This window comes from Oryctolagus cuniculus, chromosome 3 (genome assembly GCF_051225735.1).
Source record: "Oryctolagus cuniculus isolate XC-2025 breed Fujian yellow rabbit chromosome 3, ASM5122573v1, whole genome shotgun sequence".
Taxonomy (NCBI): domain Eukaryota; kingdom Metazoa; phylum Chordata; class Mammalia; order Lagomorpha; family Leporidae; genus Oryctolagus; species Oryctolagus cuniculus.
The window spans coordinates 8,667,293-8,680,577 of record NC_142869.1 but is presented as its reverse complement, the minus strand read 5'-3'; the positions used below and the strand labels follow the sequence as shown (position 1 = coordinate 8,680,577).

General features: G+C 50.6%; 2 protein-coding genes across 3 annotated transcripts in view; one reads left to right on the top strand and one right to left on the bottom strand.

Moving 5' to 3' along the window:
- The first annotated feature begins 1,933 nt into the window (after nt 1-1,933).
- Nucleotides 1,934-13,260, top strand: LOC100341342 (uncharacterized). 2 transcript variants are annotated; one of them, XM_008259283.5, is made up of 2 exons: nt 1,934-2,218; nt 12,206-13,260. In XM_008259283.5, exon 2 carries the CDS (start codon nt 12,229-12,231, stop codon nt 13,141-13,143), a length of 915 nt encoding a protein of 304 aa, XP_008257505.1. In that variant the 5' UTR covers nt 1,934-2,218; nt 12,206-12,228; the 3' UTR covers nt 13,144-13,260. The 2 variants fall into 2 exon arrangements, with proteins under 2 accessions (XP_008257505.1, XP_008257507.1); XM_008259285.5 differs by lacking the exon at nt 1,934-2,218 and adding an exon at nt 8,655-9,232.
- The window catches only part of SP110 (SP110 nuclear body protein), a 47,866-nt gene continuing 40,192 nt past the window's right edge, over nt 5,612-13,285 (bottom strand). The window contains exon 9 of the mRNA XM_089329768.1: nt 5,612-5,837. Coding sequence (XP_089185894.1) covers nt 5,809-5,837 — 29 coding nt within the window. The 3' untranslated portion in view covers nt 5,612-5,808. The remainder of the gene's footprint in view (nt 5,838-13,285) is intronic.

Sequence of the window (13,285 nt, the reverse complement as noted above, 5' to 3'; positions counted from 1 at the left end):
TAATAAATAAATCTTTTTATAAAAACCTAAAAAATAAATAAACTCTCTTCAACAAATTAATTGGTCCATATAACTAGAAACTCCAGAAAAAGCACAGGTTTTGGCGCTGAGTTTAAGTAGCTCACAAAATTAACTATCTCTCTAATTCTTTTTTATTATTATTATTTTTTTTTACAGGCAGAGTGGACAGTGAAAGAGAGAGACAGAGAGAAAGGTTTTCCTTTGCCGTTGGTTCACCCTCCAATGGCCGCCGCAGCCGGCGCACTGCGGTTAGTGCCACAGCGAAGCCAGGAGCCAGGTGCTTCTCCTGGTCTCCCATGCGGATGCAGGGCCCAAGCACTTGGGCCATCCTCCACTGCACTCCTGGGCCATAGCAGAGAGCTGGCCTGGAAGAGGGGCAACCAGGACAGAATCCGGCACCCTGACCGGGACTAGAACCCAGTGTGCCGGTGCCATAGGCAGAGGATTAGCCTAGTGAGCCGCGGCGCCGGCCTATCTCTCTAATTCTTTAATTTCTTTTTTCTCTCCTTTCTTGCCTTTTGAAATGTGTGTCATCCAAGAGCTGGCTCCTCTTGAAGTGGCAACATAGCTGATGGCGGCTTTACCTACTATGCCTCAGCACCGCCCCCCTCCCAACTTTGTATTTCACATTTTGACAACAAACACATATACAGGGTCTTCAGAAAGCCATGGATAGTGCATATTAGGAGATATTAGGAGGGAACTATACAAGGGTTTCAGATTTTCTTTTTTTTTTTGCACCAAACTAAACTTATTTGGGGATTGGCCTGGTTGGTAAGAGGCCTGTGCCCCCTGTAGAGTGCTTGGTCTGATACCCAGCTCTGGCTCCTGATGCCAGCCTCCTGCTAATGCGGCCCCTGGAAGGCACAGCAGTGATGGCTCAGGTAGTTGGGGTCCTGCCACCCTTGAAGGAGACCCCCACTGAGTTTCCAGATCCCAGCTTTGACCACGGTCTGGCCAGTAGGGGTCATTGCCAGCATTTCGGGAGTGAACCTGTGCATGAGTGCACTTTTTTCTCTCTCAAATAAATAAAAAATGTTAACATAAGCACCTTTTTTTTAAAAAAAGATTTATTTATTTATTTGAAAGTGGGAGTTACACAGAGAGAGAGAGGGAGACACACACACAGAGAGAGAGAGAGAGAGAGAGAGGTCTTCCATCTTCTGGTTCACTCTCCAGTTGGCCGCAACAGCTGGAGCTGTGCCAATCTGAAGCTGGGAGCCAGGAGCTTCTCCTGGGTCTCCCATGCAGGTGCAGATACCTAAGGACTTGGGCCATCTTCTACTGCTTTCCTAGACCATAGCAGAGAGCTGGATGGCAGGTGGGGCAGCCAGGACTTGAACCAGCATTCGTTTGGGATGCCGGCACTGCAGGCGGTGGCTTTACCTGCTACACCACAGCGCCAGCCCCACCATAAACATCTTTAAATTCCATTTGCTATAAACTTTTTAAAGTATTCTTGTATTAACTAAATAACTTCAAGGACAAATGAAGGTTATACATACGAGGAGAAGTTGGTGTGTAACTGTTGTGTACAGTTAGCAGTAAGTCAGCAAACAGGAATGACAGGTTTCCGGGGTGTGTGATCTGAGTCTCGGAGGCTGGTCTGCTCGACCACCACTGGTTCCAGGGGCCCAAACGTGCCCCTTAGTGAGGAGACTTCTAGAAGTTCATGGACAGTTTGCATGACCTTTTAATTCCCTTTTATTCCACACATTTTTGAAGTCTCCCCATTCTAGGGTGAAGAAGATTTTTTTCTGTAGACACTCTCCTTTCTCGTCTTTACACACCGAGAAGTGGCTCCGAACCCCACAGAGCGTGCCTCCTCGCAGGGGGACCTCAGAGAGGCGCTAGCCCAGAGCCCTCTACTTCCTTCCGAGAAGGCGCGGAGGGCCGTTTCAGGAAGTGGCTGCACAGAGCGTCCTTAGCCTCAGCCTCACGGCGCCTCTCCGTCCCCAGAGTCACAGAGCGACACAGGCAGCAGGGGCTGCTCCAGAGGTCCCCGGGGCTGGAGGCTGTGCATCCTGGGAAGCAGACAGGTGGGGCCTGAGCCTTGGTTCACCGCCGTCAGATGTCGGGGATTGGAAGTTCTTCCCAGAATTCACAAAGAGACTCGAGCTGTTCTTTTCCACCTACTGTTCCTGGAGAGGAGAGCTCATCGCTGTCCTGGTAGCAAAGACCCCACTGGCACAGTAAGGTAAGGATGTCTCACGATTCACATGCTGATTGCTGCTTGAAACTGCCTCTTGGCCGGCGCCGCGGCTCACTAGGCTAATCCTCCACCTAGCGGCGCCAGCACACTGGGTTCTAGTCCCAGTCGGGGCGCCGGATTCTGTCCCGGTTGCCCCTCTTCCAGGCCAGCTCTCTGCTGTGGCCCAGGAGTGCAGTGGAGGATGGCCCAGGTGCTTGGGCCCTGCACCCGCACGGGAGACCAGGAGAAGCACCTGGCTCCTGGCTTCGGATCAGCGCAGTGCGCCGGCCGCGGCGGCCATTGGAGGGTGAACCAACGGTAAAGGAAGACCTTTCTCTGTGTCTCTCTCTCACTGTCCACTCTGCCTGTCAAAACAAAAACAAAAACAAAAACAAAAAAAAAAAAAAAAAAAAAGAAACTGCCTCTTGGCTCTACCTTTCCAGAAACTTCTTTTGTGGTCTGACCATGTCACTCCTCTGTGACGGTAGTCAGTGAATGGGCATTCTGGTGTCGTGATGTGAGCTATGCTTACCAAAAAAGCGAGTATGTTGCAGGTGGAGCAGTCAAGGCGGCCTCGACTCAGGAGGAAATTATACTGTGGGAGAGGAGTGAGGTCAGTGGGTCGGCTGGGTGGTCTTAAGGAACCACCTGTGTTCCTCTTGGTAATCTCTCCGACCCCCGCGCTCCCCCAGAAGAGAGAAGGACCTTGGCAGTGTTTTGTGTTGTGTCCATGGCATCTGGAACAAGCAAATGTACAAAAAACCACACGTGCTTTACGAATGAATGGAGGGCTGGCTGGCTGGATGGAGGAGTCCTTGTTTTTCAAGGTCATTGTCTGCAGGTCTTCTCTGACCCTCTGTGAGGGCCGGATTCCTTCCCCGAGTTCTGACAGCATCTTCATTCAAGCCTTTAACTCACATTCACACAATTTGTTTCCATGTCTGTCCTTCCTCGACTGTAACACTACAAGGGAACGGATTCTGCCTCATTTCCCCACTTAACTGCAGGCACTTTGCTGGTGCCGGCACGCAGTAGGTACTCACTGAGTAAAATAATACCGTGGCAGCTTCACCAAACCTCAAGTGTCAAGTGGATTAGGAGATTATGCTAATCAAGACCTCCTTTGCCTCTTAGGTGTTGGGGATGAATTGATGAGTTCTTGCTCTTTGCTTTCCATGGCTTCTAGAAGACCTTTCTATTTTCATCTGTTTTTCCGGTACCTTCTGTATTTGTCAAACTACACAATGTGCTGAATGATTTCAATGGATTATGTTTCTGGGATCAGATTGGTTACATCCTGATGTTACGTAAACAGGCACCTTGGCCTCGCCAGCAAATGATCGGCTCAGGATCGGGTGTATTGTTTCCAGGAGGGTCTCCTAGAAGCAGTACCTCCCTCTCAGCTTACAAAGCTTCTTACAGCTTTTGTCGCACAAGCTGAAGCCCCTACTCTTGTCCCACTCACTCTGGGCCATCTCGTTCATTGCCTGTGGGCCTGTGTGCGTAGGCCACTTGCCCTCTGATACTGTGGATCATGTTCTCTCTGATGGGTGTGCTTGCTTTCTGACCAGGTCACCTGTTCCAGGGGTCCAGGTGGGGATTTACATGGTAAACTCTGAAAGAGCGAATGGCCTTGTGTGATCTCCAGTCAATGTTTTGAGGACACTGATGCAAAAGTCAAGACTTAGGCTCAGTGTCAATCAAACACATTCAGTTAGGGCAGGGTGAAAATCGGAAACTAACGGTAGGTGCTCCAATTACAAAAAATAGGCAATAGTAGTGTGAGATGAGCTTGAGTCTCTGGCAGTTTGCTGTACCCAAGAATTCCACCGTCTTAGTTGATTTATGTGGACCTGACTCCATGGAAGGGAATGGCTCAGGCGACCAACTACGTGTTGAGAGAGGAAGGCAGGAACTTTGGTTTTATTGGAAGTTTCTTTGAGAAACGGAGCAACTCTCACTGTGCCAGGGTGCCCCGCCCCTGATTTACTTGGGGAATACCATGGGATTTAGGTAGTCCTCTTACCTAAGGTCTACCTTGCCTTCCCAGGAGGCCTTGCAACCTGCCTCTGTGTTGTCATCTGGACCCATCCAGTTAGAATGAGAATCCCCGCGGTGACTGACCTTGCATCCTGATGGCTTTGAAAACCTCGTAGCCGTTTGGGTCAAGTCCTGAAGTTGGCCAGCACCTAGGTTTAGCTGACTGGGCCCTTCCCACATGCGCACTTTCGTCACCCGCAGGGGTCATCTCCGCGCTGTCCTTCGTCATGTTTGCTCCCACTTCCCACTCTCAGGCCGGTCCCTGGGCAGAGGCTGTTTCTGAGGGGCCTCCTCCGCTCTGTCTCCCTCCGGAAGCCTTGCTGACGCTGTGGTGTCCTTGCTTCGTCCGGGTGTTGTTCTTTGTTTTTTGCTAGCCCTGGTCTGTATGGACTGCGATCCACCCCAGCTGTCTCCTCCCAGGCTCTTCATCCCGAGAATGAAGAAAGAAACGCGTCTTTCTCTACCCAAGGGCTTCTACACTTGGGGAGGAAGTTAACTGTTCTGTGTTGTTGTCATCTTTCTCATGAACTCCACCAGTGCTCCCACCCCAAAATCAGGGAGGTGAATTTTTCCATCGTCTCTGCAGGCTCAACCTTTATCAGTCTTTAGCGTCGTGCAGACGCAAGGCAGGTGCACAGCACATGCTTATTGAAGGAATGAGTTTGTAAGTGAGTGTGCGAATGGGGAAACTGGGATACAGGAGCTCAAAACTCTAGTGTATTTTTGCTCATTCAGAAATGGTTTAATGATAATATGGCTGGGATTTTTGTTCTTTCTTTTTTTAAATATTTATTTATTTATTTGAAAGGCAGAGTTACAGAAAGAGAGGGACACACACACACACACACACATACAGAGAGAGAGAGAGAGAGAGAGAGAGAGAGAGATCTTCCATCCGTTACTTTATTTCCCAAATGGCCATAATGATCAGGGCTGGGCCAGGCTGGAGCTAGGAGCCAGGAGCTTCCTCTGGGTCTCCCATGTGGGGACAGAGGCCCAAGGACTTGGGCTATCTTCTGCTGCTTTCCCAGGTGCATTGGCAGGGAGCTGGATCAGAAGTGGAGCATCTAGGACTAGAATTGGCGCCCATATGGGATGCTGACATTGCAGGCAGAGGCTTAACCTGCTGTACCACAGCACTGACACTGGATATTCAAAGTTAGTAATTTTCTTTGTCATCAATACTTACATAGTAAGTTCTGAAAAATACAAAACATAGTTGAAAATGTTTGCAAAATAGCATCAATAACATCTTTTCTATTTGCAAATAATTTTAGAAAATGAAAAGATAAGTATAATGGTTGTATTTTTAAGAAAAACCACAAGGGTAAGTATTAAAACAGCCATTTGCTCTTTTTTTTTTTTGATAAGGCTTATTTTATTTATTTGAAAGACAGAGTTACAGAGAGAGGTAGAGACAGAGAGAGAGGTCTTCCATCCTCTGGTTCACTCCCCAGATGGCTGCAATGGCTGGAGCTGCACCAATCCAAAGGCAGGAGCTAGGAACTTCTGGGTCTCCCACGTGGGTGCAGGGGCCCAAGGACTTGAACCATCTTCTACTGCTTTCCCAGGCCATAGCAGAAAGCTGGATCGGAAGAGGAGCAGCCGGGACTAGAACCTGTGCCCACATGAGATGCCGGCGCTTCAGGCCAGGGCTTTAACCCACTGCGCCACAGCACCAGCCCTGCCATTTGCTCTTTAAATATAATTAAAAATTCTATGCTTATTCTAAAAACAAATATAAAGGCTAATAAGAGTAATCAAAACTTCAATATCAGTATAAGAGGATTTTGCTGTGGAAAAATGCAAATCCATCCAACACAGTAATCGAATTTGCCATGCAAGGTAGACTTATATCACTGCCAAAGTCACTTTATAAATATACAGACTTCTTATACTGGAGAGAAATCACGCATATGATAATTAAGTACAAGTTCAAGTTAATAATTTTGTGCTAAGTGAAAGTTCTTAGAGAGAGAGAGATCGTCCATCCTCTGGTTCATTCTCCGATTGGCTGCCATTGCTGGAGCTGGACGGATCTGAAGCCAGGAGTCAGGAGATTCTTCCAGGTCTCCCACGTAGGTGCAGGGGCCCAAGGACTTGGGCCATCCTCTACTACTTTCCCAGGCCGTTAGCAGAGAGCTGGATCAGAAATGGCATAGCTAGGACTTGAACCAGTGCCCATTTGGGATGCCAGCACTGCAGGCAGATGCTTAACCTACTACGCCACAGTGCGGGCCAGCCCCTAAGTGAAAGTTCTTATTTACTTACTTACTTATTTATTGATTGATTGATTTTACAGGTAGAGTTACAGACAGAGAAAGAGAGAGACAGAGAGAAAGGTCTTCCTTCCATTGGTTCACCCCCATAATGGCCACTACAGCCAGCATGCTGCACCGATCTGAAGCCAGGAGCCAAGTGCTTCTTCCTGGTCTTGCTTGCGGGTATAGGGCCCAAGCACTTGGGCCATTCTCCACTGCCCTCCTGGGCCACAGCAGAGAGCTGGACTGGAAGAGGAGCAACTGAGACTAGATCCAGCGCCCATATGGGATGACGGCGCCGCAGGCAGAGGATTAGTCAAGTGAGCCACGGCGCCAGGCCCTAAGTGAATGTTCTTAAAGCAGACAAAAGATCAAGTGATTCATGGATTTTTAGTTTCAATTACAAGATTTCTTTAAAGTCATACAGTTTTCAGATTTGGAGAGCTGGCTTTGCGTGGCATGTCCAATCACGAATAATATGCTTCGTGCATAGATACCTAATAAACATAAAAGTATGTAATCCAGCAATGCATACTATGCCAATATTAATATGAAGGGATTTCTTTTTCGTCATGAAATGAATCACGGCGTATAAAAGATTAGTCCGAATGGTTACAGTTAAACCATACTTTAATTTTGGGAAATAGAAGTAAGCCCAACAGAAAGTTTTGTGATAACCCCCCAGTGCCAAGTCAGAGGGAGACAAACAAAAGAGCTTTATGGGGTCTGCTGAGTTCAGCTTTGCCAAGATTGCATCGAGACGGCATCTGATTTATGGCTAAAGCCAGGGCTGGGCTGCTGCCTTGTGGGGATGGGGCAGCCATCTTCACTGTGCAATGAAAGAAAACCATTGATGTTGGAGTTGTGGTTTGTCTACCAGCCACGCGCAAAACTCGCCATTTGGGTGCTGCGTGTTGTCTTGTAATAATGTGATAATGTTAAGGTCCTATCCTACGCAAGCAAATTCACTTTTTTTTTTTTACAACTTCAATATAAAAACAACCTCTGCATATTTCAGAAGCAAATTCTGCAAGATGAGCTTAATAGAGACAAGCCAACAGACCAAAGCAAAGTCCTCTCTGATTCTGGGAAGTCATCCTGGCAATGAATTCTACACTCAGCAGCGCACACACTGCTGTTTGCTCTTTGTGGTTTATTGATGACACATTGACCTTTGACACTGAGAGAGAGAGGGGGGCATATGTTTACTGCCCATGGATAACTTACAGGAATCAGGAGAGAGACTTGGCATGTCTCAATCACTGGGGGTAACCCCAGCACCTAAATCCCACTGGGGGCACATAGGTGGGCAGAATTCACCGCTGATTGAATAAAATCTGTAGAGTCTGTTGCTGTTGTAATTTGATTAGTCCTGTGTCAATGCAGAGAACTCCACCCAAGTAGAATCAAATGACTGTTTACTTTAGCCAGTATCCTGTAACTTCTTATAAGTTATTTAGGTTTCTATTAAGAGTCACGAACCATGTTATTTATTTTATGTGGTTCCACGGTAGTTAGTATTGAACACTCTTTTTCTGAAATCCTGGCACCTCCTATGCTTTATTTTTAGCCGTCTCTATATTAACACATACAAGGAGACTTCCAGAAGCTCCCAGAAAATGGAACAAAAAGCTACATTTACGTTGGTGTGAAACAGATTGCGAAAGCCATGAGGAGCTTTCTCATACCACACGTTTTCCGTGGAAGTATTGCTGACTTCTCGTGGATGAGGAGAGTGGGATCTGTCCCCAAATTGCATCCTTGTCCGTACGGGCGTCATTGCTACTGTCATGTGTCACAACCACACACACTTACTATCTCAAGCTCAAGTGAAGAGCGCTTCATCACCGCTGTTCTTAGCCACTGTCTCTGCGAGACTTGCCTCTTGAATGTCTATACTCTGGGTTTGGCAGGCTTTTTGTCCCCACGCCTGTCCGCTAGTGACCTGGTGTGCAGTGACGTCATTGTGTGCAGTGACGCAGGTGCACAGTATCCTGAAGATGCTTTTACACAGAATATTCTAGAAAAGCACCACAGAGTCGATGAAAGCAAGGTAGCAGTACCTCTGTGGCCTGCCCGACGCTGGGATTGCTTCCAAGCATGTCTGCAGAGCAAAATTTGGGGCCAGGAAGACGATGGGGAAAGAACACTGGAGAGTTTCCCTTTATAAAAAGAGGCAGGTTCAGACGCAAAAAACCATTCACCGCCCAGGAAACAGCGCCTGAGAAAAATGCATCCACACATCTTCTGTCTTAGGGGGGCACAAAAGGGACCTCAGGAGGCTTCGCGACTCGGCCGGTTCTCCGTGCCACCTCCGTGAGCTGTCTCCAGATGGCCGACTGTCACAGCTAATATCTAGTGAGTGCTTGTGCTTTGTGTTGAGTGTCTGGTGCTAAGCAAACACTGGCTTCCCTGCCTTCCTTCCTGTTCCCCTGGGGAGACCGTGAGCCAGAAGATGGCCTTGCGGACTGACCTGATCTTTCGAATAGCAGCCTAAGTCCTCAGAACAGACAGAGGGCCAGGCTCGTCCGAAGAGAAGGGGGCGTCTTTGCGGCGGGAGAGGATATTGGATCTTTGGGTGAAGGTGGTACAAGCCCTTCTGGAAGTTTCTGCTTCTCCCCGTTGGCCTCTGCCAGCGGCCGCAGAGCCCAGGAAATCGTCTTTGAATGCAGCTCAGACACTGGCCCTGCCTCCGGGGGCAGCCGCTGCTCCGGTCACTGTAAGTCTCTCTCTCTGAGGTCACAGAGCTTCCCTCCCGCAGCAGTCCCCGTCAGGGAGCCATCCTCTAGACCGGCGCTGGGGGGCACCTTTCCCCAGGTGGGAGACAGCACTGCAGACAGAGCCGGTGGGCATCACCACAGCACACAGCAGGGTAGCTCTTGTCGGTGCTTAACCTGTGGCCTGAGCTGCTCCTGATGGGCTACAAAATGAATCTTAACCCTCGGGACCTTCATCTATCTGGAGTGCCCTAAACAAGCCCTTCACTGCAGCAAAACCCACCCACCGCGCCCTGAACGCACCAAACCGGTTCTACCTTGGCTCTTGCTGTCTTCTCTGCACTGGTCCTCCCCTCCCCCCTCCTCATCCCCTCCTCCCCCCAACCCTACCTTTGCTCTGACTGTCATGATTCAAGCCTTACCTCCTCCAGGAAGCCTTCTCTGACTGTGCCAGGCTGCAGGGATCTCTTTCCTCTGCACACAACCCGGCTTTCTCACTCATTTGGTAAATGAGCAAAATGACACATGATCCTTTTCGGTGATTATGGTCTAATGCCATCGCCGTCTTCATCTTCCCCTGGATGTTGCTAACTGTTTTGGCACCTTGTCACCTCACTGGTTATTAATACGCGTTGGGTGCTTCCAGGGCCGGTAAAGGTGGGTGACTGCCACGAGGAAGCAGGGTGCTGTGTCGATGCAAGTGTTAGCCACATTAGGAGACCAAAGCAAGCAGTTCCCGCCCCAACAACAAACAGCTCCCTGAAGCCACTTCACGTCCAGGGCAAGGGTTAACTTTTATTATAGCTGAAGCCGGTGGCCAGGGAGGGAGTCCAGCCAAGCGGGGTGTGTGTGTGTGTGTGTGTGGGCATGGTGGGCCTCTGGAAGTCCCGAGGACAGAGCGGAACAGATCCGTGTTAGCCGGCTCAGATAACAGAGGGAGGGTTTCGAGGTTTAGACTCTGCGGGCAGGAAACGCAGAGCACCCCCGTGGGATGGAAAATCCAGGGACAAAGCCCGTGCTGTGCGGCCTCCTGGGGCCTTCATGGCTCCTTTATCTTTGTCTCTCTCTCTTTTTTTTTTTTTTTTTTTTTTTTGACAGGCAGAGTTAGAGAGAGACAGAGAGAAATGTCTTCCTTCTGTTGGTTCACCCCCCACATGGCTGCTGCGGCCGGCGCGCTGCACCGATTTGAAGCCAGGAGCCAGGTGCTTCTCCTGGTCTCCCATGCGGATACGGGGCCCAAGCACTTGGGCCATCCTCCACTGCCTTCCCGGGTCACAGCAGAGAGCTGGCCTGGAAGAGCGGCAACCGGGACAGAATCTGGCACCCCGACCGGGACTAGAACCCGGGGTGCCGGCGCCGCAGGTGGAGGATTAGCCTAGTGAGCCATGGCGCCGGCCATGTCTCTTTCTTCTATTTGCTCACCCCACCGCCTGGCTGGCAGGCCAATTCCAGGCCACAGAATACCTGCTCCGTGTGCCTGGGGTCAGATTTAAGAGACAGACCCTTACTGACGCAGTGCAGGCTCCAGAATGATTTCCCATTGATCAGATGGCGATATGCTTCGACGGGGGAGGTGATGTTTGAAGTCACGAGGAAGGAGCGAGGCAGCGCAGACTACAGGGGCCATCGCCTTGGGCGGGGTGCAGGTGGGGACAACACGCGGCATCCCCACCGCAGACTTTCACAGCCACAGTGCTACTGTAGTTCGGTGATTTCCTGGGCTGCCCTTCATTGCTGAGAGAGATGTTGCACCTGCTGGTTCATGTCTTATGCTTGAGAGGGTGGTATGAGGCCGCTGTGTGTGCCGTACTGTCTTGGTGGTCACATTCTTTCAGTAATCCTAAAATTCTAACACCTTCCTGGACGTCCAGTCTCCTAGTTCTCACAAAACTGGAAGAATACCTCTCCAGTGGAGTCCAGGTGCCCGGGGAGGGGACACTGTTCAAAGGAGAACTCAGAGAAGGCATTCACTTGACCTTGCATCTGACACAGACTCCTGGGGCGGCTGGGAGGGTGGGCTCTGGAATGGTGCCTCCCGAATCAGGTCCTGACCCACTGCGAAAGCCCACGAGCAAGTGACTCAGGCTCTCCAAGTCTTACTTTTCCCATCTGTGAACAGTGCACGGCACAACCACTTAGCAGAAAACAAAACTCCCCAGAGTGATGTGCCGACAACAACATTTGATTCTTAGAAAGTTCTTGGTGAACGCCACGCACAATGGCCACCATTACTGTTCATCTCAGTGGACTGAAGGAACCCAGGGCAGAGTCAATGTGTTCCCTACGTGTCACACAGCTCCCTTCTGGATTCTTCCCCACGTCTTCGCGTGTGTGTTAGCAAGGGTGTGGTGGTTACTCAATTTACTTTTATTTACTGATGGATTTGAAAGGGAGGGAGAGATCTTCCATCATCTGCTCCACTCCTCAAATGCCTACGAGAGCCAGGGCTGACCACGCTGAAACCAGGAGTCTGGAACTCAATCCAGGTCTCCCTCATGGGCGGCAGGGACTCAGCTACTTGAACCATCACTGCTGCCTCCCAGGGTGCAGGTCAGCGGGGAGCGGGGATTGGGAGCAGAGCCTGCACTTGAACCCAGGCACTCGGAGAGGGGATCTGAGCGTCCAGGTGGTGTCCCAACCACCGTCCCGAGTGCCCATCCCACCCACTGGATTCTATAGTGTCGTCCTTTGTGCTCTGGATTGTAGCAGTTGTCACAATCAAAAGTCCAAAAACAAAGGCTGCGTAAGCAGTACAGCCTTGGCCTGAATTTGAACAACTTGCTGAGAACGGAGCTGTCGGTCCGAGTGCGTTGTGTGGGTGCCCCTCCCCCGAAACGAAGAGAAGAGGCCATTTCTCTGGCCTCTTTGATTCAATCTCTCCAGAATTGTCATCCTCTGTACCAAAGGATGTGCCTTCTATTCCCGAAATCAACACACAGATATGCTCATTCCCACTCTTTTTTTCCCCCCTACAGGAGCCACGCCAGCCCCGGAGACCATGAACTTGTCTTCTGAGCACTGCAACGTGTCAGACTGGCTGCGGCGAGAGGCAGCCGTGAAGGCCTCTGTGTACGTGGTCGCGTTCTCCTGTGCCACGTCCATCACGGTCGTCATCACCACAATCGTGTGGCAGAGCCCGGAGCTGAGGAGGGAGGTCCGCTACCTCCTCCTCTGCCATCACCTCCTGTGCATCTCCTCCTACTGCGGCCTGGGCGTTGTCTTCCAGGGGATGCGGGCCCTGCTGGCCAACAGCCCCCTGCTGCTGTGCTGGGTGGTGTTTGGGGCACAGCTGAGCGTTGGAGAAGGCATCCTCTTCACTCTGGCCTTGATGGCTCTCAACGCTTGCCTGGCCATTTGCTGGCCGCTCACGTCCCTGTCCTTGGTGGAATCGGTCAAGTGCAGGATTCTAGCTGGCACCTGGGCAACCATCATCCTCAAGAACGCTTGCCTATTCTTCATGGAGGGCGCCAACTCCCCTGCGGGCGCCGTTTTGAAATCCGAACCCTTTTGCCCTGTGATCTTGAACGGCGTTGCTGCCAGAGCCGTGGGCATGACCTTCCTCCTCGTCCCCTTGTCTGCCATTCTCATCAGTTACTCTCTGATCTACCGCGAGGGGAAGCGGGCTGGCCATTTCAACAGGGCCAACATCAGAGCCAGGCGGCGGGTCCTCATCCACCTGGTGCAGATCAGTCTGCATGTGATTCCGACCCTGCTGTTCATAGGTCTGGGAAAGATGTGTGGGCTGTTTTACTTTGCGCTGAACCTGGTGCTTTTCAGCGTCTTTGCGTTTGCCCAGTGTTTTAACCCTCTGGTCTACGGGCTCCAGGATACAGAACTGCAAAGCAGATGGCAGGAGTGGTTGTACTGCCGGCCGGGCTGTGGGCGCGCGGTGAACAGCAGAGGGCCCGTTTAATCGCACCCGTTTTACTGCCATTCGGAAACCGTCTAACTCCTGTTCGAACGGGTACAGCCCGGCTGCTCTGATCTGACTTTGAAAGCAGCATGAGTCAATAAAAATTATTCACAAACCTCGCTGCTGCACACACTGAACTGGC

Bases quoted from the DNA above. Each gene is read 5' to 3' on its own strand.
- LOC100341342 (XM_008259283.5), top strand. From the start codon at position 12,229: ATGAACTTGTCTTCTGAGCACTGCAACGTGTCAGACTGGCTGCGGCGA.